This window comes from Malus domestica, chromosome 07 (genome assembly GCF_042453785.1).
Source record: "Malus domestica chromosome 07, GDT2T_hap1".
In the NCBI taxonomy this organism is placed as follows: domain Eukaryota; kingdom Viridiplantae; phylum Streptophyta; class Magnoliopsida; order Rosales; family Rosaceae; genus Malus; species Malus domestica.
Window position 1 is genome coordinate 32,986,354 of NC_091667.1, and position 26,496 is coordinate 33,012,849.

General features: G+C 40.2%; 2 protein-coding genes and 2 long non-coding RNA genes across 4 annotated transcripts; all 4 read left to right on the top strand.

Annotated features, from left to right (window-relative positions):
- The first annotated feature begins 7,322 nt into the window (after positions 1 to 7,322).
- LOC103440090 (disease resistance protein RPV1-like) lies at positions 7,323 to 11,903 on the top strand. Its single transcript, XM_029106140.2, has 5 exons — positions 7,323 to 7,951; positions 8,364 to 9,184; positions 9,360 to 9,649; positions 9,917 to 10,213; positions 10,310 to 11,903. The coding sequence occupies exons 1-5, from the start codon at positions 7,470 to 7,472 to the stop codon at positions 11,888 to 11,890; spliced, it is 3,471 nt and encodes a 1,156-aa protein (XP_028961973.1). The 5' UTR covers positions 7,323 to 7,469; the 3' UTR covers positions 11,891 to 11,903.
- On the top strand, positions 11,897 to 12,868 carry LOC139197834 (protein SUPPRESSOR OF npr1-1, CONSTITUTIVE 1-like; the record flags this gene model as incomplete). Its single annotated transcript, XM_070825821.1, has 1 exon — positions 11,897 to 12,868. A coding segment is annotated over one exon (834 nt), but the record flags the coding sequence as incomplete, so codon positions are not given.
- Positions 12,869 to 12,973: 105 nt separating this feature from the next.
- Positions 12,974 to 13,949, top strand: LOC139197475 (uncharacterized). Its single transcript, XR_011582918.1, has 3 exons — positions 12,974 to 13,111; positions 13,229 to 13,311; positions 13,812 to 13,949. It is a non-coding gene; the product is annotated as an uncharacterized lncRNA (long non-coding RNA).
- Positions 13,950 to 14,411: 462 nt separating this feature from the next.
- On the top strand, positions 14,412 to 24,009 carry LOC139197474 (uncharacterized). Its single transcript, XR_011582916.1, has 2 exons — positions 14,412 to 14,908; positions 23,348 to 24,009. It is a non-coding gene; the product is annotated as an uncharacterized lncRNA (long non-coding RNA).
- Positions 24,010 to 26,496: the final 2,487 nt, after the last annotated feature.

Sequence of the window (26,496 nt, forward strand, 5' to 3'; positions counted from 1 at the left end):
TAATATAAAATAGCGATGAACTAATTATATTAAACTTATCTATAGAATGCGAAAGGCACGACTTTTGCAGATGAGAAGAGGGTCTTCTACTCTTAGCACTCAAAAAGTGTTCTCGGCCAAGTGAATAAGGTTTTGGTATTGTGTATGAGAATGATCGTTGTGAGAGCAGAGACATGCCTTTTATATTGACTAGGGTTTCTCTCCATCCATCCTATTATAGGAAGGAGAAATTTACCAAAGCATAATCTAATCATTCAATGTCCCACTATAATAAGTCTTAATAAATATGGATCACGTAATATGTTAATTAGAGGGTTAAGACTCTATTAACTTAACAATTTTTTTAACGGAAGTATAAAATTGAAATACAATAATAAGTAACGCATGAGATTAAAATGTTTTAAAAAAATATTGCATAAAATTGAAATGTGAAAACCTAGAGGATAAAATGTAATTTATCCTTAAAAATTACAAAACCAAGTGCTTTGAGGATATACCAATATCATCCTCTAAGCATTCCAACATTTTTAATTGACATAGGATGAGACCAATGTGAAGTCTGAACCGTTGAGGTTCCACCATTCCAATGGTATAGAAAGTTGAGGCTCCTCGTGCGCTTGCATCAATAAATATTGAAGAAAACTAAGATTTTATCGTAAAATTAATTGACAATAAGATGAATAATTTAACCTCTTATAAACTTTTTGCTAGACTTGTTCCTCGCTAATGCGGGACAAATTGTTCTCACATTTTCAACTCTTGACACGCCATTTCACGTGTGACTAATTTTCAAGCTTACATATCGACAACAAATTGGGTGATGTGTGAGCACGTGTAACCCTTGAGACTTTTACACAAAAGACAACCTGCTCCGATACTATATAAAAAAATAAATAAGAATTTATTTCCATTGATATTGAATTACAACAAAACACTTCTTATATAGCAGTTGTCCTATAAACAGCTCTCTTTGTTTTCTTTGTGATTTTATCACGCATTTGTATATAAATGATACGATCTAGGATTTCTTTTCTTTATCTTCTCCATGAGTGCCAAGGATTTTCTTTCCACGACTCTACCTCCCATGGCATTAAGCATAGCTTTGATTTTAAGCTTTAATCATGATTAAATCGTATGCTGGAAGAGTGAGGAGTTTTTATCGATAATAGTCAAAATTTAACACCAAATTTCATAAATGTCATATTTTATAAAATCTTTAAAAATAACAGAAATTCACTTAAATAGACTTAAAGTACCCTCAAAATTAAAACCAAATAAACATGAACTAAATTCAATGAATTAAACTCTCAAAATTAAAACCAAATAAACATAAACCAAAGAATTTTAATTCAGTTTGCATTATTCTTTGGGCTGTTTGGCTGGAGAGAAATTCTAGAGTGTGGAATGGCAGGACCGGTCACCCACTTCTTGTTGTTCAGCGGGCTACTGCATGGTTACAGGAATTTATGGCAACTGTCTCTCGCTCGTCGTCGCCGCTGCAACTGTTGCAGCATAAGTAGAAGACTCCTAGAGAGGGTTGGGTTAAGATGAACGTGGATGGAGCTACAAGGTTAGAAGAGAATAGTCTGAGAGGAGTGGGCGTAATTATTAGGGATTGGCAAGGTGCTTTTGTTGCTGCTGGTGCATGGAACAAGGTAGGATTTAGGTCTATTGCCCAGATTGAAATGGCGGCGACACTTGAAGGTATTAGTCTTGCAAGGAGAATGGGTTTCGCTTTAGTTGAATTAGAGAGTGATTGATCTCAAACAATCAACTTACTCAACCAGTTCTCTGTGGAACTCACGACATTGGGTTTGATTGTAGAGGATGTTTACTTTTTGTAGCGTCCTTACCTTCAAGATCCTTCTCTGGCGGCCTCACACTTTGAACAACAGTGCCGACGAGATCTATTCAACTGTTTGGTTTTGGATCTTGAGGGTATTTAGGTTTATTCACGTGCGTTTTCTGCTATATTTGAAAGTTTATTAAAACAATGACATTTATAAAATTGGGTGTTAAATTTTGGCTATTAATGATAAGGGTAAATACCCAAGAGAGAGAGTGAGGAAAAAGAGATACCATCATTCCTTCCACTAAACTACTTTTCATTTAAATATGGATAAATTACATAGTAACCCCTCAGGTTTGAAGTTTATTACAACCTCATACAATATCTTTAAAACATTTCACTTTCATACCTCAAGTACTATTTTATTTCAAAATAATATATCCGTTACATTTTCTATCCATTGATCCGTTAAGTGTTGACGTGGTTGCCACATTTATGCCACATAGCTGCCAAATATGTGCCACGTGGTAAAAAAAATTTGAAACCCGCAACCCCCCCTCTGCATTTCTCTGCTGCTTCCCGTCTTCTCCCTCCCTCGCTGATCAAATCCAACGATCCAAACCCCCAACTTTTCTCTCCGCACCCCAAACCCCACTCTTCCCCCCCCCCCCAAAACCCTCAATCCACACCCACAAATTCCTAAATAGACAATCGCCGGCCTCCCCGCACAGTCAACGACCCTCGCCGGTTCTTTTTTCTGCGGTTCCCGCCTTACTGGCCCGCTGTGCGATTCCCGCCTCAACTGGCTCCAATGCGGCCCCTGCTCCTATTACTACCAGCAATCTGACCCAGTTTTCAACCCGGCCGGATCTTGCAGGAGTCGCAGAGCTTGGAGGGAGGAGAGGGAGGGGATGAAGGTCGGGGAAGATGGGTTGCCGATGAGTTCGCAATGGCGTGGGGGGGGTTGCGGGGGCGTCGGCCGTGGAAAAAGAAGGGAGGGAGGGTTGTTTGGGGGTTGCGGGGGTGGGGGGATGGGGTGTTAGGGTTGCAGGGAAAGGGAAGGGCTTGGGAAAAAGATAGGTTTTTTTTTTGAGAAGATTCAATTTTTTTTTTAAATTAAAAAATTATTTTTTGCCACGTGGCATATAGGTGGCAACCACGTGGTACAAATGTGGCAGCCACGTCAGCACTTAACGGATCAATGGATGGAAAATGTAACGAATGTACTATATTAAAATAAAATAGTAAGTGAGGTATGAAAGTGAAATATTTTAAAGATGTTGTATGGGGTTGTAATAGACCTCAAACTTGAGGGGCTACTTTGTAATTTACCCTTTAAATATATTAAATCAAGGATAATGTTAGGGAGTTCAAAATTTTAAAACTAAATGATGTGTCACAAATAAGAAACAAGCCTAAATGATGTGTCACAAATAAGAAACAAGCATGTTAATCGACACTTAATTAATAATCCAATCATCTACAGCCACATCATTTGATTTGCAAACTTGGTTTTAAAAAATACTTTTCGTTTAAACATTGGGTAAATTACAGTTTACACCCTCAAGTTTGGGTAATATTGCAACATCTTCAACATCTTTAAAACATTTCAATCTCATACATTACTTATTATTTTATTTCAATATCATACATTACGTTAAATTTTCTATTAGTTTACCAGTTAAATAATGGCGTGGAAATTATAGGGCTCACATGCATCTTATCATCCAATCATGCTTCGCCATGTGGCCATTAAGTTAAAAAAAAATTGTATGACAAGGAAAATGATTTTCAATATGCTTCCTTCTTAATATTTTTCTTAAAAAAAATTAAAAATTAAAAACAAACTAAAAACAAATATGTGCCTTTTGAAACATATTACCCAGAAAACAAAAATAGCTAGGGTTTTGTCTGCAAGTCGTTCCTCCGTTCCCGATCTCCCGAATATGCCGTCACACAAGTCTTTCATGATCAACAAGAAGCTGAGGAAATTGGTATTCCCTTTGTAGTTTAATTGTATTTCAAGTATTGGGTTGGACCAATTTTTGGAAAAAAGGGTGAACCAATCAAGTTGGAAACTTCCCTGATAAACCGCGATCTTCAACGCCAGCAGCTCCGATAGCCATGTCTACGCCTCCTACTTCTATCATAACCGCCACCAGCCTCACCGACTTGTGGTGGTCTAGAACCGCGCACACCATCGTCATCACATACCGTCCGTACAAGCTGAGGGCGCTGACGGTCAAAAACGTCATCAAGACGACCAAGATGATGAACATCAGACCCTCTGTCACCCAAAAAAAACCCAGTTTCGTCAACGACCGAAGATCTCAAAAAAGTGTAGACTCGCAGGATGAACCACATCATCGCTTAGAGAGATTTGGATTTGGATTTGGATTTGGCAGCAAAAAGATGATGGGTTTTGGGTTGGTTTGGGGAGATTTTTGCAGAGAGGGATTTAGATTTGGATTTGCTGGGTTTTGTTTCAAGCCATGGTGCGTGGAATTGTAGGGATTTGCAATGTTTGGTCCATGGCGAGGAAGGGATGAAAGGTGCAGGAGGGAGGAAGGTGCGTGGAGAGGAAGGGATGAAAAGTGCAAGGAATGAGGGAGGCAGGGGATGAAGATTATAGGGTGTGGGGCCCACTATTCTTCTTTCTTAGAATTATATTTTTATTTTTTTCTTTCCTAGAATTACATTTCCAAAAAATATATAAATATTTTGTCATATGTGGCATATTATGACTGCCATGTCAGCTAAGGGGTGGGACCTGTAATTGACACATCACCACTTAACGATTAAACTAACAAAAAAATTAACGGATGTATGACATTGAAATAAAATAATAAGTGATGTATGAGATTGCAATAGTACGTAAACATAAGGGTGTAAATTGTAATTTACCCATAAATATATTAAAGGGTAAATATCAGTTTACTACCTTCAAGTTTCGTGGTTTTCAACAATTGGTACATGAAGCTTTTTCGTCCCAAAGTCATACCTAAAGTGTTAATTTTGGGATAGTCTCATACATCCGTTAGTTTGACAGTTAAATCAGCCGTTAAATAATGACGTGGTGCCCACATGGACATGACTGAGAGCAACGTGTCAATATGGGGCCCACATAAATATTAAAAATTTTAAAAATTAAAAAAATTAAAAAAATTAAAAAAATTAAAAACTTTAAAACTTTAAAAAATAAAAAAATAAAAAAATCTGGGTGACCTCACCCCTCATGCACCCATCCTCCCTCCTTCTCCCTCCCTTCTCTTCCTGTGTCTCTAGCCCTTTCTGAAAACCAAAAACCTAAATCAAAATCCAAAACTTCCGAATTTGATTCAATAAAAAAAGAAGAAGACATCTCTCTCAATGTAAACAATCATGTTATCAGTCAACCATTAATATCTCATTTCATCATTTTCTTTGATGAGTGATATATCATATTCATTTCATCATTTTCTTTGATGAGTGATATATCATATGTGGCATCTAATTATCCTGTTAATCGGATTTAAAAACTTAGCTAGGAAAACTCGAACAAATAGATCACCAAAACATAAGTAATCACACTTTAATTATAACTTTAAATTATATTGACAAGGAACAAAAATAGTGGGATTTCAATATAGTTAAAATTTTAGATTTTGTGTTGTTGGAATACATGTGACATTAGTCTTTTATTTCAACGCTTCTACTCATGCCACATGTATTATACTAACACGAAAAGTTAAAATTTCACTATTTTTATTTCTTGTTAATATAATTAAAAGTTGTAATTATACTTTGATTAATTAAAAATTGTGGAACCTAGAAGGGTCTTGCAGTGTGGTACAAAATAACATGATTTAAATGAAAGTAGTGGGTTTGCCAAACGAAATGGACGGTCAAGATAAAGAAAATGAAACACTAACCATTCAAGTTTTAACATAATCGGGGTGCGGGACAAGTGTGGTCCCTGCTGTTTTGTTTTATTTATTTTTTTGTCATTAGTTAAATTTGGGGGTGTGGGGGGCGGGGGGGGGGGATTCGAACCTTGGATGAGGTGGGAGTTTTCTTGGCTCTAATGCCACTGCACTAGGCCCCCATCCTCGAAAACGGTCCCTTTTACTTTGGCTGTCTACGCACTGTTTCACTTAATTCTACCTTTCCACAACTACGCCATTTGCCTGGGATTTAAACAAAGAAACCAGAAACGTAGCGGCGCCGCGCAGAGTACCAAAACTAGCGCCGGCAAAGCAGAGCGGCAGCAGCTAGCAGAGGGGCGAAAATCTGGATCTTAGGCATGAATTCCGACGACCGGAGGGGCGGCCGCACCTGCTCGCGCCTCTGTGGCTTCGCCACTTCGTGCGGTACGGATCCTGATCCGGGTCGGATGTCATTGGACGAGCCTGGGCTTCTTGGGACCGGTATTTGGGTCCGAGAGGCCCCCACCGAGGCTGACTCCGATGGTTTCGGTTATGGAAGAGAGCTGGGAGAGGAGTCCAGGCGGCTCAGCTCAGACCAAAGACTATTACAACTCGCAGCGGCGGTGGAGCTTCGAACGGTCGAGTTTCGATCTGTCCGCAACGGCGGAGGTTGATGAGATGAAGTTGGGATCAAATGCTAGAGTCTCCCCTGCCACTTCAGAGTTGTTCTATGGGGCCAAGCTGCTGATTACAGAGAAAGAATTGATGAGTTCGATGGGTTCGAATTCGAAGTTGAATTCTTCTGAGGATGATGAGCGTGCGGAGGAGGGCGGCGGCGTTGGGATTGGCACTGAACCTGTTTGTAAAAATGCGGCTTCGGAATCAACCAATGGGGAATGGGTGAGTGCAGACGAGAGAAGGAGTGATGGGGCCCAGAATTTTTTTTGATTTTTTGATTTTTTAAAGTTTTTTTAATTTTTTAATATTCATGGGCCTTATATTGACACTTGACGTCCAATTATGTTTACGTAAACGCCACATCATCAGTTAATAACTGATTTAACAATCAGACTAATAAATGTATAAAATTATCTCAAAATTAACACTATGACTGTTGGACGAAAAAAACTTCATGTAGCAAATGTTGAAAATCACGAAAATAAACTGATATTTACCCTTAAATATATTAAATCGAAGAAAAACGCTTTTCTGTTTACCCAAAAAAAAAGAAAAATGTTTTCTTTTTCTGTTTTTTGGCGGCCATCCGTATGCAGACCAAGTCCAGGGTTTTGAAGAGCAGAACTGTAAAAACTTAAGAACACTCAAGGTTTCTCTTCAATTGCATTACCCAATCAGTGATGGGCTGCATGTATTTATACTGCATTCCAGATTACATCAGGGAATTGAAATCCCTATTTACAAGGCTATTTGAAATTCAAAAATACAACAGAAAAATCAAACTTTGATGTACACGGAAAGAAATATTTGACTTGATCACGAACTCTTGAAACCGCACACAGACTATGACTTGGTCTAACAAGAACAACATCTTTTCAACTTTTCGCATTTTCTTGGGTCACCGAAATTTCCTTGAAGAAGGTGTGAAAACCCATAAAGCATAATTTCCTTTTTTCGCTTTTGCCCCTTTGCATTGAGTCATTGACTTGGTATCGATCAGACCATTTATCGGTGATCCAGTTTGTAGATCTACTTGTGTTCTTGCATTCCTCTTAGTCCGAGCTGCTCGATCATCGCTGACCCGGTGCGATCGATTAATGGCTTCTTCTTCTTCTTCTTCTGGCCTTCGTTGGAAATACGATGTGTTCATCAATTTCAGAGGGGAAGACACTCGCAGGGGCTTCGTCAGCCATCTATACAGAGCTCTGCGTCAGAAACCACTCAACACCTTCATTGATACCGAAGAACTCAGAAAAGGCGACCGCCTTTCCGAGCTCCTGACAGCGATTCGAGAGTCAAGGCTTTCAATTGTAGTTTTCTCTCAAAACTATGCTTCTTCCACTTGGTGCTTGAAGGAACTCGTCGAAATTTTGGAATACAACGATAACAAGAACCAAATTGTGGTCCCCATTTTCTACGAAGTCGATCCATCCGATATTCGTAAACTCAAAGGAAGTTTCGCTGAAGCTTTTGATCGGCATGAAGGCCATTCTAACGCCAACATGGAGGAGGTGCGGAGCTGGAGGTCCGCCCTTACTCGAGCCACCAATTTATCCGGCTGGGATTCGCGAAACTATGAGTAAATTCTAATTTGCTTTACTTTCCTATTAATTTTTGTAACGTTTAGGCGTCACTTTTTGTTTTAAGTTTTAATTTTTAATTTTTAGTTATTTGAAATTAATAGATGAAAACTTGTGATGGGGCTACAATGGTATGGAATACTCAATACAAGTTTTATGCAAAACGATTGTAAAGACCCATTAGATCTCTATATGCAAGATCTAACTCATAATTTTTTATACTATTATATACCATGGAAGAAAAATTGAAAAACTCATTTAATAACTACTTTTAAAGAAACTAAGAATTCATGCCCAAAATTTTAAAATTCAAAATTTAGATTTAAAAAAAAATGAAAACAAAATAACTATCAAAACGACCCATTAATTATTATTTGGTGGTGCTATTATAATATTTTTAAAATTTGACAGGGATGATGCAAAGCTTATTGAGGAAATTGTAGAAGATGTTTATAGGAAATTGATCCTCATCTCATCAACTTCAAGCAAAGATAATCCTTTGATTGAAATGGATTCTCACATGCATGAAATGCATTTATTATTACATCCTCCTGGAGTTGAAACGAATAATGTTCGTGTTGTTGGAATATGGGGTATGGGTGGTTTAGGCAAAACAACCATCGCTAGAGCTGTTTATGATGAAATCGCTTGTCAGTTTGAAGCTTGTTGCTTTCTTGAAAATGTCAAGGAAGGTTTCAAGAAGCATGGCCAACTAGATGTGCAAACACAACTTCTATCTAGTATCTCGAGCAACAAGGTAGGGAGTTCGGACATATCAAATAAAGGTTTCCAGGTGATGTCAAAAAGCCTTGGTCAAAGAAAAGTTCTTGTTGTTGTTGACGATGTGGACAAATTAGCTCAAATTGAAGCCTTACTCGGAAAACGGCATTCTTTTGGTGATGGAAGTAGAATCATTATAACAACTAGGGATGTACAATTACTAAGTGGAGCTGATGCGATATATAGGCCCAAGATTTTTAGTGATCGTGGAGCTCTGGAACTCTTTAGGCAGTACGCCTTTAGAACAAACCAACCCACCAGAGATTATGATGATCTTTCGAGGCTTTTCACACAATATGCTCAAGGTCTGCCTTTAGTACTCTCAGTCTTGGGAGCTTTTCTTGATAACAAAACTGTACACGAGTGGGAAGATGTGTTAGAAAAAATAAGAAAAATCCCGCAAAGGGGAATTTATGATGTGCTTAAAACAAGCTTCGAGACTTGTGCACTTGGTGCGATGGCAAGTGCCTTCGTCCATGAGCGGTAGGTCTCGGGTTCGAGACTTGGGAGCAGCCTCTCCATAAAATGAGGGTAAGGCTAGCCGACATTCACCTCTCCCAGACCATGCGTAAAGCGGGAGCCTTGTGCACTGGGTACGACCTTTTAAAACAAGCTTCGATGGACTAGATGACACAGAGAAGGACATCTTTCTAGATATTGCATGTTTCTTTAAAGGGATGAAGAAAGACTATGCAACCGAAATTCTGGACGGTTGTGGTTTCCATCCTCATACAAGAATAAGGGTTCTAATCGATCAAGCACTCATAACTGTCTCAGGGGAGGGGGAACTGGCGATGCATGATTCACTAGAGGAAATGGGCCGAGAAATCGTCCGCCAAGAATCTATCAGAGAGCCTGGGAGACGAAGTAGATTGTGGAGCTATGAAGATGTTCATCATGTGCTAACTCAAAATTCGGTTAGAAATATTTTTCTTATGCAATTTTTGGTAGAAAGCTTCAACTTTTGATCAAAATCTATTTCTTAGGCCCGGTTTACTACCCATTTTTGTTTTCAATTTGTAATTTTTAGTTTTCATTTTTTTAATAATTAAAAATTGAAAACAATTACCAAAGTTGAAAACTAAAAAGAAATGATTATCAAACTGCTCCTTAAGAAACAATCATTAATTTCATAATGTAAACTAAGGTTCTCTGTTTTCTTTTCTTTACTTTGATTCGCACAGGCTACAAAAGCAGTTGAAGGCATAATCCTGGATTTGTCGTGCTCAGATTGGGTATGCTTAAATGCTGAAGCTTTTGTTAGTATGACTCAACTAAGACTTCTCAAGATCAGTCACTCCATTTGTGAACATGATTACTGCAAACACCACCTGATTGGGCACTTCAAGTTACTTGAGTTGAGGTATCTCTCCTGGCTTGGATGCCCTCTTAAGTCTTTGCAATCTACCTTTCAATTCAAAAATCTTGTTGCACTTGATATGCAATATAGTCTCATTGACCGACTTTGGGAAGGAACCCAGGTACGTACAATCATTTACATGTATATGTTTCTTTTAAATGTTTGGGTTTTAAGATGTCTCATTAAGTAATGTATGTTTTCCTGATTGTTTTAACAGAAGCTAGAAAAGTTGAAGTTCATCGATTTAAGTTATTGTCAATACCTTAAGGAAACCCCTGACTTCACAGAGATGCCCAATCTTGAGAACCTAATTCTTCGAGATTGTATAAGTTTAGTTGAGGTTCACCTGTCTATTTCAACCCTTACAAAACTTGTGTTATTGAATCTTTTTGGGTGCAAAAAACTTAAGATTCTAGCCAACATCATGCGTATGAAATCTCTCAAAACCCTTGATCTGTCTGGCTGCTCGAGTCTTGAGATGTTTCCAGAGATTTCAGAAGTTATGGAGAAACTATCATGGCTTAGTTTGTCCGGGTCAAAAATTAAAGAATTGCCCTCGTCAATTAATAATCTCACGGGGTTGAGTGATTTGGCCGTAGTAGATTGCAAGGAACTTAAGAGTCTTCCAAGCAACATTCATATGAAATGTCTCAAAACCCTTAATCTTTATGGCTGCTTGAGTCTTGAGATACTTCTAGAGATTTCAGAAGTTATGGAGGAACTATCATTGCTTGATTTGTCCAGATCAAAAATTAAAGAACTGCCTTCGTCAATTAATAATCTCACGGGGTTGAGTGATTTGGTCTTAATAGATTGCAAGGAACTTAAGAGTCTTCCAAGCAGCATTCGTATGAAATCTCTCAAAACCCTTAATCTGTCTGGCTGCTCGAGTCTTGAGATGTTTCCAGAGATTTCAGAAGTTGTGGAGAAACTATCATGGCTTAATTTGTCCGAGTCAAAAATTAAAGAACTGCCCTCGTCAATTAGTAATCTCACGGGGTTGAATCATTTGGTCCTAGTAGATTGCAAGGAGCTTCAGAGTCTTCCAAGCAGCATTCGTATGAAATCTCTCAACACCCTTAATCTTTCTGGCTGCTCGAGTCTTGAGATGTTTCCAGAGATTTCAGAAGTTGTGGAGAAACTATCATGGCTTAATTTGTCTGAGTCAAAAATTAAAGAACTGCCCTCATCAGTTAGTAATCTCACGGGGTTGAATCATTTGGTCCTAGTAGATTGCAAGGAGCTTCAGAGTCTTCCAAGCAGCATTCGTATGAAATCTCTCAACACCCTTAATCTTTCTGGTTGCTTGAGTCTTGAGATATTCCCAGAGATTTCAGAAGTTATGGAGGAACTATCATGGCTTGATTTGTCCAGGTCAAAAATTAAAGAACTGCCCTCGTCAATTAATAATCTCACGGGGTTGAATCATTTGGTTCTAGTAGATTGCAAGGAACTTAAGAGTCTTCCAAGCAGCATTCGTATGAAATCTCTCAATACCCTTAATCTTTCTGGCTGCTCGAGTCTTGAGATGTTTCCAGAGATTTCAGAAGTTATGGAGAAACTATCATGGCTTAATTTGTCCGGGTCAAAAATTAAAGAACTGCCCTCGTCAATTAATAATCTCACGGGGTTGAATCATTTGGTCCTAGTAGATTGCAAGGAACTTAAGAGTCTTCCAAGCAGCATTTGTATGAAATCTCTCAAAACCCTTAATCTTTCCGGCTACTTGAGTCTTGAGATATTTCCAGAGATTTCAGAAGTTATGGAGGAACTATCATGGCTTGATTTGTCCAGGTAAAAAATTAAAGAACTGCCCTCGTCAATTAGTAATCTCACGGGGTTGAATCATTTGGTCCTAGTAGATGGCAAGGAACTTAAGAGTCTTCCAAGCAGCATTCGTATGAAATCTCTCAATACCCTTAATCTTTCTGGCTGCTCGAGTCTTGAGATGTTTCCAGAGATTTCAGAAGTTATGGAGAAACTATCATGGCTTAATTTGTCCGGGTCAAAAATTAAAGAACTGCCCTCGTCAATTAATAATCTCACGGGGTTGAATCATTTGGTCCTAGTAGATTGCAAGGAACTTAAGAGTCTTCCAAGCAGCATTTGTATGAAATCTCTCAACACCCTTAATCTTTCCGGTTGCTTGAGTCTTGAGATATTCCCAGAGATTTCAGAAGTTATGGAGGAACTATCATGGCTTGATTTGTCCAGGTCAAAAATTAAAGAACTGCCCTCGTCAATTAATAATCTCACGGGGTTGAATCATTTGGTCCTAGTAGATGGCAAGGAACTTAACAGTCTTCCAAGCAGCATTCGTATGAAATCTCTCAATACCCTTAATCTTTCTGGCTGCTCGAGTCTTGAGATGTTTCCAGAGATTTCAGAAGTTATGGAGAAACTATCATGGCTTAATTTGTCCGGGTCAAAAATTAAAGAACTGCCCTCGTCAATTAATAATCTCACGGGGTTGAATCATTTGGTCCTAGTAGATTGCAAGGAACTTAAGAGTCTTCCAAGCAGCATTTGTATGAAATCTCTCAAAACCCTTAATCTTTCCGGCTGCTTGAGTCTTGAGATATTTCCAGAGATTTCAGAAGTTATGGAGGAACTATCATGGCTTGATTTGTCCAGGTAAAAAATTAAAGAATTGCCCTCGTCAATTAGTAATCTCACAGGGTTGAGTGATTTGGTCCTAGTAGATTGCAAGGAACTTAAGAGTCTTCCAAGCAGCATTGGGTTTTGGGTAAAACCCAAAACAGAGCCGTTGTGAAAGTTTGACGCGTGTACAACCCCCAATTTCCAAGTAATCAAAATTCAAACCCAATTTGTTATTCGGAATTAAATTTCAGAATTGGGAGATTATATTACCTGAAAAAAGAAATAATTTTCAGGGGTTTTGGGTACACTGTGCTGATAAACACATGGATACGAAGCTCTGTTTTGAAGCAATCAGTCGGTCACTACGCCACATGCGGCGGCCTTCAATTGCTTATTGTGATTATGTCGCGAGGGAGAGGTACATATCTCTACATGTGGAATACATTTGTTACCTGTCTTTTCGTTCGGGTTTGGCGGGTTTCAATTGCTTATGTGCTGCTTTTCTTTCTTATACTTCAGATTTTTGCTTGTGCAGAAACTGTGAAGCTATTGCTATCTATGTCAATTCCCGTTGCTAACTTGCCAATGCCACCGGTGCTCCTCCAATTTTGGGGAAAGGTACTTTGCATTTCCTTTTATCTTAATGTTTCTATATCTGAATTTGTGTACATGACTATATTAGTCTAGATTAGATTGCTTTTTTAGCGTTAGTGGGGTACAATGACGGGTTTTTCAATCTAGTCGTATGTTTCATCAGTACAATCTGCATTCATCAGCATAATTTGTTAACAAAGCTTGACCGACTCTTCTTGACTCATCCCCAAATACTCAAAGTCCCCTCTGCGACCAATGTCTGTCTCTCACAGTCACTCACAATTCCACCGAATGAATAAGTTGCCACGACTCAATCCACTGCAAGCACACCTCAACACCCCAAACGCATCCTCACCATGAACTCCAAAGTTTCACTTTTACTATTTTGGAATTGAAGTGCAGGTCACTTCTTTGTAGTTGTTCTTTTATCTACTATTGTTTTGAAATGAATGAAGAGAGGAGGTTGATGCTGTATATTTGAAGCAATTCAACTTGCCCTGATCCCAGCTTCTTGTGTATGGAAGGAACTTCGGATTGCAGCGTTGTTGCCGGGAAGATTGTGATTTGTGACAGTGGTATTAGGCCCAGAGTGCAGGAGGGACATGAGGTGAAAGATGCAGGAGCCATTGGTATGATTTTGGCAAACACAACTGCTAATGCTGAACAAATGTCTCTATTTTGACTCTTCATACAACTGTCACTAATGTTGGCTCTGCGGTTTCGAATTACCACTCCATAGTTTCGCAGTTCAAAGTTGCTTATGTGAAAGTCGAGCCTCAGACGTTTAACTTCACCAGAGTAAACCAGAAGCTATCTTGTAAGATCACCTTACCATGAAATCCCAGCAGGCGGTTCCGGAATTCGAAGGGTTGGTGTGTGGAAGGATGGAGTGCAAAGGGTGAGAAGCTCTGTTGTTGTAGTTTGGCTACCTCCACTGTGAATCATGCACTGGAGTTTTTTTTTTTTTTTTTTTTTTTTTTTGTTGCCCTTTTTGGCATGATTTAATTTCAATATATGTTGTTTATATTAATTATTAATGCTTTTTATTCCGTCCGAGCATTTCAGTCCTTGCAGTACATGAGGCTAGTCAATCATCGTTTACATAGTACTTTCTGCGATCGATCCCGTGCATGTTAATGGCTGCTGCTGCTGCTTTTTCTTCTTCGTCTTCATCCGACAGTCATTGAAATACGATGTCTTCCTGAATTTAAGAGGACTCGAGGCTGCTGCTTCTTCGTCGGCCATCTCAAGTCTCAACAAAGCTCTGGATCAGAAAGCAGTCAACACCTTCATCGACGCCAAAGAGCTTCAAAAGGCAACGACCTTTAGGAGCTCCTGGTAGCTATTTGCGACTCAGGCTTTCGATCCCGAAAACCATGCTTCTTCGACGTGGTGCTTGAAAGAACTTGTCCAGATAATGGAATGCATGGATGCACACAAGCAGATAGTGGTTCCTGTTTTATACGGAGTCGATCCATCTGATATTCGAAAACAGGAAGTTTTGCAGAAGCTTTTGCTAAACGTGAACGTCATTATAACGCTGGCGTGAAGGAGGTGCAGGGCTGGATGTCCGCTATTGTTAGAGCCATCATTTATTCGGTTGGGATTTGCAAAATTACAAGTAAGTTTAATTTTTTTCAGCACTCCATGATCACGTCGAATCCTTATGAAAATGAATCCAGAACAAAATCGCGCTAAAGCTAGGGCGTCACCCGTAAGTGGCACGCTGTGTGGCCCGAGCACAGTGATAAGTGAGCAAGGGTCGCTGTATCTCCATCGGCACCCGGATGCAGTGTTAAATGAGCAAGGGGGCCATAGAAACTTCTTTTCGAACGACTCCACTCAAAGTTGTTTGGGAGCATATGCTCCTATCAACTTTACCCGGGACACACAAAAGAAGTACTTTGATCCTATTAGACGGGGGGGGGAAGGGTGAAGAAGCTAGGACAGAAGGGTAGAGTTCAAGAGAGCAAAATGCGTTTAGGAACGTGGAATATAGGAACCTTAACGGGAAAATCTATGGAAGTAGTGGAAGTTATGGTGAGGAGAAGGATAAATATTATGTGCCTACAAGAAACTAAGTGGGTTGGTAGTAAGGCAAAGGATCTAGAAAACTCAGGGTTTAAACTTTGGTATTCGGGCACAAATAGAACGAGAAACGGTGTTGGCATCATCGTGGACAAGACCTTGGTACAAGATGTTGTAGATGTCAAGAGGGTAGGAGATAGAATCATGGCAATCAAGATTGTAATAGGACAAAAACTTATCAATGTGATTAGTGCGTACGCACCTCAAGTAGGGTTGGATACGAGTTCGAAGGAGAAATTTTGGGAAGATCTTGGAGACTTGGTGCAAGGAATTGCTCAGACGGAGAAGTTATTTATAGGAGGAGATTTAAATGGACACGTGGGCAGGGAGACAGGCAACTATGGAGGTTTTCATGGTGGCCATGGTTTTGGGGAGAGAAACGAGGATGGGGAAGCTATCTTGGATTTTGCAATGGCATATGATCTCTTCTTAGCCAACACCTTCTTTAAGAAGAGAGAAGAACATGTGATCACCTACAAGAGTGGGTCGTCAAAAACACAAATAGATTTTCTTCTAATGAGGAAAGGGGATCGTATAACTTGTAAGGATTGCAAAGTTATACCAGGAGAGAGCGTGGCTAATCAACATCGCTTGTTGGTGATGGATGTACATATCAAAAGAGTAAGACAAAAGAACAAGACTTGGAAGTGCCCAAGGACTAGATGGTGGAATCTAAAAGAAGAAAAACAAGCCATTTTCAAAGAGAAGGTAATCACCCAATGTGTGTGGGATAGAGAGGGGGAAGCTAGCCAAATGTGGGATTCCATGGCTAGTTGTATCCGAAAAGTAGCAAAAGAGGTATTAGGAGAGTCCAAGGGCTTTGCCCCACACCAAAAGGAATCTTGGTGGTGGAATGAGGAGGTACAAACAAAGGTGAAGGCTAAGAAGGAATGTTGTAAAGCCTTATACAAGGAGAGGACCGATGAAAATGGTGAAAGGTATAGAAAAGCGAAGCAAGAGGCGAAGAAAGCTGTCAGAGAAGCTAAGTTAGCGGCTTACGACGATATGTATAAACGACTAGATACCAAAGAAGGAGAGTTGGATATCTATAAACTATCTAGAGCAAGGGAAAAGAAGACAAGGGACCTAAACCAAGTGAGGTGCATTAAGGATGAGGATGGAAAGGTTCTTGCTACAGAGAACGCGGTTAAAGACAGATGGAGAGGTTATTTTCATAATCTTTTCAATGAAGGACATGAAATGAGTGCTTCTTTAGGGGAGTTGAGTAACTCAGAAGAGTGTAGAAACTACTCTTTTTATCGTCGAATCCGGAAGGAAGAAGTGGTTGTAGCTTTGAAGAAGATGAAGCATAAAAAAGCAATAGGCCCAGACGATATACCAATCGAAGTGTGGAAACTTTTGGGAGAGACAGGTATAACATGGCTCACTGACCTTTTCAATAGGATTTTGAAAACGAAGAAGATGCCAAATGAGTGGCGAACAAGCATTTTGGTGCCTATCTACAAGAATAAGGGCGACGTATAAAATTGCATGAACTATAGGGGTATTAAGCTAATGAGTCATACAATGAAGCTCTGGGAGAGAGTCATTGAGCATAGATTGAGGCAAGAGACACGGGTTTCGGACAACCAATTCGGGTTCATGCCAGGGCGCTCAACCATGGAGGCAATCTATCTCTTACGAAGATTGATGGAAAGATATAGAGATGGGAAAAAGGATTTACACATGGTCTTTATAGATTTGGAAAAAGCGTATGATAGGGTCCCAAAAGACATTCTTTGGAGGATTTTAGAGAAGAAAGGAGTACGAGTAGCATATATCTAAGCTATAAAGGATATGTATGAAGGAGCAAAGACTGCTGTAAGAACTCATGAAAGACAAACCGAAAGCTTTCCCATAACTGTAGGATTACATCAAGGCTCATCCTTAAGTCCTTACCTTTTTGCGTTGGTAATGGATGAGTTAACAGGACATATTCAAGATGATATTCCTTGGTGTATGCTTTTCGCAGACGATATAGTGTTGATAGATGAAACTCAGGAAGGGGTAAATGCAAAGCTTAACCTTTGGAGAGAAGTGTTGGAATCTAAAGGTCTTCGCCTAAGCCGATCAAAGACAGAATATATGGAGTGCAAGTTCAGTGCAAATGGAGGCCAAAACGAGTTAGGGGTGAGGATCGGAGATCAAGAAATACCAAAGAGCGACCGTTTTTGTTACCTAGGATCTATCTTGCAAAAGAACGGAGAATTAGATGGAGATCTCAACCATAGAATACAAGCTGGATGGATGAAGTGGAAGAGTGCATCCGGCGTGTTGTGTGACCGCCGTATGCCACTGAAGCTCAAGGGAAAATTTTATAGGACGGCAATAAGGCCGGCGATGCTGTATGGCACAGAATGTTGGGCGGTGAAACATCAACACGTACACAAAATGGGTGTAGCGGAGATGAGGATGCTTCGTTGGATGTGTGGGCACACGAGAAAGGATAAGATTAGGAATGAGGATATCCGGGGTAAAGTAGGAGTAGCCGAAATTGAAGGAAAGTTGAGAGAAAATCGGTTACGGTGGTTTGGACATGTGCAAAGAAGGCCTATTGACGCTCCGATTAGAAGATGCGACTATGGGACAGAGGTGCAGGGCCGAAGGGGTAGAGGAAGACCTAGGAAAACTTTGGAAGAGATTCTAAGAAAAGACTTAGAGTACTTGGATCTAACGAATGACATGACACATGATCGAGCACAATGGCGTTCTAAGATTCATATAGCCGATCCCACTCAGTGACTTGGATTTTCCAAGTCTCCAACCGAGAAGTTCTCCTCACTCGGGAAATTAAGGGAACACTACCCCAACCTACATGCTCCACTCAGAAAGCTTCAACATACAAGCTTCAACAAAAGAAAATTCAAAGAACTTAGCGAAGAAGGCTTTGGTGTATTTAACACAATATGTTGAAATGAAGGAAAGCTTATTTATTGATATCCCCGATAAGCTACAAATATGTACATATACATGAGTCAAAATAAACACACAAGAGGGAGCCTTCACAAAGGTTGCTTAGGAGAAGTCTCAGCAGTCGGTAGAGCCCCAGAAAGAGAAGGCACCGGAGGGGGATCATTTGGAGCCTCAGTACTGGACAGAACCCTAGAAGGAGGAGGCATCAGAGGTTGATCATTTGGAGCTTCATTACGCGGTACAGCCCTAGAAGACGAAGGCAATAAATGCCTTTGGAACAAACCCACAAATCTCTGATGATCAAGTAAAACCTGACCATCAGTTTCCTTCATCTGGTCAAGCTTCCTCTTCATGTTTGTAGCATAGTCATGTGCGAGCCGGTGCAACTGTTTATTCTCATGCTTGAGCCCTCTAATCTCCTGTTTCAGACTCATCACTTCAGCCGCCAATGATTCAACTTGGCGGGTTCGAACAAATAGGCGTTGGGCCATATTAGACACAGAACCTGCACACTGAACAGTGAGAGCCAGCGAATCCTTAACAGCTAACTCATCAGACCGTTTGGAAAGTAGTCTGTTATCTTTGGGAGTGAGAAGGTTCCTGGCCACCACCGCAGCGGTCATATCATTCTTCATCATGGAATCCCCAACGGTAAGAGGACCAGTAGGGGAGACGAAGGATGGGCGCCATATGTTGTCTGGAGAAGGCGGGGCTGCCTCTTCAACAAGGTTCAAGTCAAATCGACGGTCGGAGGGGCCAGACATTTTCAAATGTGTTGAAGAGAGAAGAGGTCAGACAAATCAAGATCTTAGAAGTGCAAGAATGAAGCTTCTACTGGTGGAGATTCAAGTGTGCTTTGGAACTTAATGCCAGCCCCTATAAAAATCTGCACTCGACGGAGCTTCAGAAATCGAAGAGGCGCCTGCTCAGAAATCGAAGAGGCGTTTGCTTTCTCAAAAGCTGGGCTGCTTAGAGATCACGAGGGTTGATCTCAGAAATCGAAGAGGCGTTTGCTTTCTCAAAAGTTGGGCTGCTCAAAGACCACGAAGGTCGATCTCAGAAATCGAAGAGGCGCTCGCTTTCTCAAAAGCTGGGCTCCCCAGAGACCACGAGGGCCGATCTCAGAAATCGAAGAGGCACCTACTTTTCCAGCCTTTTCCAGCCTTGTCAGCACCTGTCACACGCACACTCAGCTTTGCGGAAATTATGGGCATTCTGTCAAAGACTTCTGGGGAAGTAGAAAACACATGAATCTTACTGTTCAATCACCCACTTCCCACACGCAACAATAGCTCATGGGTACCACAGATAACTTTGCCAAAGTTCTCTGCCAAAGTTGAGCACGTGAAGCTTGCAGCTCCCACTACATCGCTCTGACCAAGAAGGGTAAAAGAATAGCAAAGAAACAGAACTAACAAAGTTTAGACCCATAAATTTTGAAGGTCTAGCTACCATATTATTACCCACAAGGGTAAAGGAACAGTACCACTGCTGGATAATTGGAAAGTCCCTGTGTGTCAACCTCTGTGCTTCGTGGCAAGGTAGACTAGCAAACATGCCCAACCTTTACTCACATTCGAGAAAACACTCCCAATAAGATTGCTTGCTCCAAAATCGAAGAGGCACCGCCCTCCGAATCTCGAGAGCCAGACTCCCAACATGATCACTTTCTCAAAAATCGAAGAGACACTGCTCCCCGAATCTCGAGAGCCAGACCCCCAGCATGATTGCTTTCTCAAAAATCGATGAGGCATCGTTCTCCGAATCAATCGATGAGGCATCGTTCTCCGAATCAATCGAAGAGGCGCTCGCTTTCTCAAAAGATGTGTTGCTCAGAGACCACGAGGGCCGATCTCAGAAATCGAAGAGGCACCTACTTTTCTAGCCTTGTTAGCACCTGTCACACGCACACTCAGCTTTGCAGAAATTATGGGCATTCTGTCGAAGACTTCTGGTGAAGTAGAAAGCACATGAATCTTACTGTTTAATCACCCACTTCCCACACGCAACAATAGCTCATGGGTACCACAAATAACTTTGCCAAAGTTCTCTGCCAAAGTTGAGCACGTGAAGCTTGCAGCTCCCACTACATCGCTCTGACCAAGAAAGGTAAAAGAATAGCAAAGAAACAGCACTAACAAAAGTTTAGACACATAAATTTTGAAGGTCTAGCTACCATATTATTACCCACAAGGGTAAAGGAACAGTACCACTGCTGGATAATTGGAAAGTCCCTGTGTGTCAACCTCTGTGCTTCGTGGCAAGGTAGACTAGCAAACATGCCCAACCTTTACTCACATTCGAGAAAACACTCCCAACAAGATTGCTTGCTCCAAAATCGAAGAGGCACCGTCCTCCGAATCTCGAGAGCCAGACTCCCAACATGACTACTTTCTCAAAATCGAAGAGAGGGTAAAGGAACAGTACCATTGCTGGATAATTGGAAAGTCCCTGTGTGTCAACCTTTGTGCTTCGTGGCAAGGTAGACTAGCAAACATGCCCAACCTTTACTCACATTCGAGACAACACTCCCAACAAGATTGCTTGCTCCAAAATCGAAGAGGCACCGCCCTCCGAATCTCGAGAGCCAGACTCCCAACATGATTACTCCCTCAAAAATCGAAGAGACACTGCTCTCCGAATCTCGAGAGTCAGACCCCCAGCATGATTGCTTTCTCAAAAATCGAAGAGGCATCGTTCTCCAAATCTCGAGAGCCAGATACCACAGACCACTTTTTCAAAGTGCTCTGACAGAGTTAAAACATGTGAAACTAGCAGCTCCCACTACCGTGCTATGACCAAGCAGGGTAAAGGAATAGCATTACTACTTGTTGTTAGGGAGACTCCTATATATGTCGACCTCCATCCCCAACGGACAGGCAGACTTGCAAAAATGCTCAACCCTTCATCATATCTGAGAGGGCACTCCCAACGAAGCCTTTCGAAATATTCAGCTTTCTTTCCCCCCGATAATACCTCTGCAAACAAGCTATACTAGAGCAAGAATATCTCATATCATCAGGGTTAAAAGCAAGAGTATCCCATATCATGCTTTTTCCCTGTCTTTTCTTTTGGCCTTGTTTTTACCTGCAAGACAAGGAGAAAGAGAGCAATCAGTCAGCACTTGGAATCAAGCTTCCAGCCAGGAACTGACTGCCTGGAACCCCTGACCTGATTACTTACCTGGCATTGCTCTCGAGTACTCATCTTCAACATCTTATGTTTCCAGGGAAGATTCCGCATCTGCTTGAGGAACAGATAGGGCAAGTGCGAAGGATACAAGGAAGCATGTGGAGACAAGCGTAACAGCACACGTGCCGATACATCCATTACTCTGTCAAAAGCAAAAGTATCCCATATCAGCAGGGTGGAACGTACTCTAGATTTGATGGACTTGTTTTGACCCTCAAATTCTTCAGTCGGCCTTATACTCTGGAGGAAACCAGAAAACCCTCCAGCTCAGTTCAAGAATAAGCCTGTGGAAAGTTACTTCTTCAAAAGCAAAAGTATCTCATATCATCTCTTCTCATTTTTCTTCTCTTTATCCTTCATGCTGCTGCAAGATGGGGAGAAGGTGAACAATCAGTCGGAGCTCTGATTGCTTACCTTGTCTGTCACCTCTTTCAGCAGACCCCCTAGCTCGGCGACTTGGGGGACTCCTACTACATGGTTTGTATCGCGCTTGACCAAGCCTGAAACTACAAGTAAGCTTCAAGTGAAATTGATACATTACCTTGTGCATCTCCACCAGTTAAAGACACCACCCCTGGATGGAGGAAGAGTACTTCCAGAGAAGATGCCACATCTACCTATGAGACAGATAAGGCAAGTCAAGACGACACCACACTCCGATACTTAGAAGTTTCGTGATTACGAGATCATTCTCCCACAATATTTCCTAATGTCATTTGTACTAAATCATTCACTTGTACTCACTAAAGGAGAGCTTGAAACTATGTACTTGTGTAAACCCTTCACAATTAATGAGAACTCTTCTATTCCGTGGACGTAGCCAATCTGGGTGAACCACGTACATCTTGTGTTTGCTTTCCTATCTCTATCCATTTATATACTTATCCACACTAATGACCGGAGCAATCTAGCAAAGATCACAAAAAGCGACCGTTTTCGTTACCTAGGATCTATCTTGCAAGAGAACGGAGAATTAGATGGAGATCTCAACCATAGAATACGAGCTGGATGGAAAGAGTGCATCCGGTGTGTTGTGTGACCGTCGTAGGCCACTGAAGCTCAAGGGAAAATTTTATAGGACGGCAATAAGGCCAGCGATGTTGTATGGCACAGAATGTTGGGTGGTGAAGCATCAACACGTACACAAAATGGGTGTAGCGGAGATGAGGATGCTTCGTGGGATGTGTGGGCACACGAGAAAGGATAAGATTGGGAATGAGGATATCCGAGGTAAAGTAGGAGTAGCCGAAATTGTAGGAAAGATGAGAGAAAATCGGCTCCAGTGATTTGGACATGTGCAAAGAAGGCCGACTGACGCTCCGGTTCGAAGATGTGACTACGGGGCAGAGGTTCAGGGCCGAAGGGGTAGAGGAAGACCTAGGAAAACTTTGGAAGAGACTCTAAGAAAAGACTTAGAGTACTTGGATCTAACGGAGGACATTACACAAAACCGAGCGCAATGGCGTTCTAAGATTCATATAGCCGACCCCACTTAGTGGGAAAAGGCTTTGTTGTTGTTGTTGTTGTTGTTGTTGTTGCACTTGTTGCTAAAGTATTTTTACCGTAGAAATATCATAACTTGAAAGTGTTCTTTTTCTTGATCAAGGTTAGCTGGATATTGTTAATTACCTACCTATATGTATCGAACAAATCCACGATTTTGGTCACGGCTAACATCCTTAAATTTAAATGGCTAAACGTTAACCAATTTGGCCATATATATGCTCAAGAACATGAACAATTCAGATTATGACATTTGTGCGGTTAAAGTATGTTAATTGCAACTTGCAAGCAAGTGAACATGCATTCCTTTGACTATTTTGGGCTTGTTATAAAACTCAGGTTTGATAATTCTATAACTTCACAGGGATGATGCCAATTTGAAGCTTTGACTCTTTTGTGATGAAATCGCTTGTCAATTTGAAGCTTGCTGCTTTCTCTAAAATGTCAAGGAAGGCTTCTCGGATAATGGTGATGTACATCTCTTCAGATAACCACTCCTTTGCTAGGCAGCGTTTGGAATGGCCGAGAGCGGACCTTTTTGGGAGCGATGACCCCAACAGTTTGGAAGATATGTTGAGAAAAGGTTTTAGCACCGGTATATCCATGCAGGAACTGCTTCTTTCTAGAATCTTGAAGGGAAAATGCGGAGTTTTCATTGATCTTGATGATGTTGAAAAATTATCCCAAATTGAGGCCTAACTTGGAAAGCAGCATTCATTTGGTGGTGGAAATCAGGTCATTGTTGTTGAATTTGTGGCCGAATTACATTGGGCCTTTGCGTTTGATAAGCCCAGTGGCCCAAAATTAGTCAGGTGTTTAATGGCCCATGTGAAAGCCCACAATTGGGGCATGTGATTAACTTTGTGCTTTGTATAGAGAGGAAATTAATAATTGTATTTCCTTCTCTATTTGTTTCTTTGGTGTGTGAGAGTTATTGGGTGTATTGGGGTTTTGGAATGTGAGATTGCTGAACATTTTGTAACACTTCCATTTCCATTTGGTTGATAGTGGATTATTGGTGAGCTCCTATAGCTCCGAGGACGTACTCCAGTTACACTGACTGTTGAGGAACCTCGTTAAATCCTGGTGTCTTTTCAATTTTATTCTTGCATTTTATTTGGTATAATTCCTACGAGTTAGCTTGAGTTGGTTTCCAATTGGTTTGATCTATTCTTGCACAACAGTTATAACAACTAGAAATATGCAATTACTAAGTGGAGTTGATGCTATAATTGTATATAAGCCCAAGAACTTAAGTGAGTCAGAAGCTCTTGAACTCTTCAAGCAGTATGCCTTCAGAACAAACCAACCCACAAGAGATTATGATTGCCTATCGAGGCTTGCCATACAACATGCTCATGGCGTGCCTTTAGCACTAAAAATCTTGGGAGCATTGCATGTTTCTTCAAAGGGATGGAGAAAGAATATGTCACTAAAATTCTTGATAGCTGAGGCTTTTATCCCCATAGTGGATTAGGAGTTCTAGTTAACAGAATTCTCATCAATATCTCAGATTACGATATGTTTGAGATGCATGATTTACTGCAAAAAATGGGGTTGGAAACAGTCCGCCAAGAATTTAATAGAGTCTGGAAGACGAAGTAGGTTATGGATTTATGAAGATGTTCATTGTACATTAACTCAAAATACGGTGAGATATATTCATTACCTCTTTGTATGCAATATTGAGTATAGAAAGCTGAAATATGATTGCACAGCTTTGGAAACAGTTTCAACACCAAAGCCTCATAATATGAATCCTTACTTCACATTTGCTACATTCCTACAGCTGGTACAAACAATTCAGGGATATTGTGGAAACTTTCTCATCATCAGGTCTCCGTCTCTCTCTTATGTACACAAGTAGAACACAAATTAAGTAAGCCGTTGTTTGTATTGTTGCAGCAGGGTAATCAGCTCCAGCTTCTTTCCTTAAATTTGTCTCTTCCAGGAAGTGAAATTCATAACAAGGTATTGGGGTTCGCTATATGCGCTGTTAGTAAATTCAGGGGTGCTCATTATTGTGCATCTTATCTCTGTTCGATGTTTTTGCACCTTCAAAGGAGATCGTGGTGATTTCAATTACAATTTCTATATGGTCGATAGGGGATCCAGAGTCAGATTCCTTGAATTTTTTTTTATTTCACAAGCAATTTGTGAAGTTCTAGTAGTTTTGTAGCTAAAATCATATACATCAAAGATTTCGGAGTAGTACCGTTACTACCGCAACATCAAATTAGAAGCCAAACAACTATTAATCTCTTGTTTTCTGCCGACAATGCTATTGGATATGGTACATATGTAAGATACTTACACTTAACCGGCAATATTTATGTTCACCCTAACTCACTCTTCATGTAAATACGGAGATCGGGATATATTTCCAGTTTACAAAGAAGTTGTTGGGTAGGCAAGTGTAGATTCAACATAGTACTTTGACCCTTCCTTCGCATTTTCTTAGGTCAAAACCAAAGTACGCAAATTTCTTTTACACTGAAATTTCTTGAAGGAAGATGCAAAAATACATAAATAAATTTTCCTTTTTGGCGTGAATTGATTCCATATGTGTTTTATTAATGTTTTTGAATAAACAAATTTTCAATGTAAAGTAATGCATTTTTCGTGTGCTAATCAATCATCTGATGAAATATATATCAGATATCAAGTTGTTATCAAATTGCATATTAAATGGCATGACATGGTTTGTGCATTAGAGTTGTCAGGATTTCCATCTTGCCTGCAGGTGTTGGAAATCACTATGAAAGTACCTGGTATGGTGCATAGATCAGTGTCAAAAACATATTAATTCATCTTGCTCACAAGTGTTGAATTAATTTATTTTATGAAGTTTTGGGATATTTTACTTGGACATGTGCCTATTTGGTATTTTCAGTTGTGTCTGTTGGTTACAAACATTGTTTGTATTGTTATTGGTCTAATGAAAGTGATGTATGATTGTTTTGGAGATGTATTCACACCTACAGGTTATGGTGATTTCATTAGATGAAGGATATCTGCATTGGCAGATTTAAGGCTTCAAAGAAGCATAAAGTGTAACTTGTGAGTTACAATAAGGTGAACCTGAGATGATATAAAGTAAGACATTCTGATTAATTTAAAGTTTAATTTAAAGTTTAATCTCTTGATCATAATTTGTATTTCATGTGAATATGAGGATCTTAGCATGTGTGATTATGAAGGTTCTAGGTTGTGTCAACTCTACAACTTTATTAGTTCCACGTTAAGAAATGCATTTGACAGAAGCTGCATTAAGGACGAGATTTAATCACTGTTACATGGCCACTAAAGTGACATTAGTCTCCAATCTCAAGTATAAACATGAATATTACATTTTGTAGACCAAGTGGGAGAATGTTGGATTTATCCAATATAAATCAACCTTTAAGTGGTTTACTACATGTAATAGGAATGTAATATTGGAGAATAATGTTAATTGTGATTTGATCTCTTAAAGATATCAATCCTATATAAGGTGTCTTATATTGGAAATAG

Excerpts from the sequence above, each read along its gene's own strand:
- LOC103440090 (XM_029106140.2), top strand. The coding sequence starts at position 7,470 with ATGGCTTCTTCTTCTTCTTCTTCTGGCCTTCGTTGGAAATACGATGTG. Across the intron at positions 7,952-8,363 it reads TGGGATTCGCGAAACTATGA|GGATGATGCAAAGCTTATTG; the intron begins GTAAATTCTAAT and ends AAAATTTGACAG. Across the intron at positions 9,185-9,359 it reads CTTCGAGACTTGTGCACTTG|ATGACACAGAGAAGGACATC; the intron begins GTGCGATGGCAA and ends TCGATGGACTAG.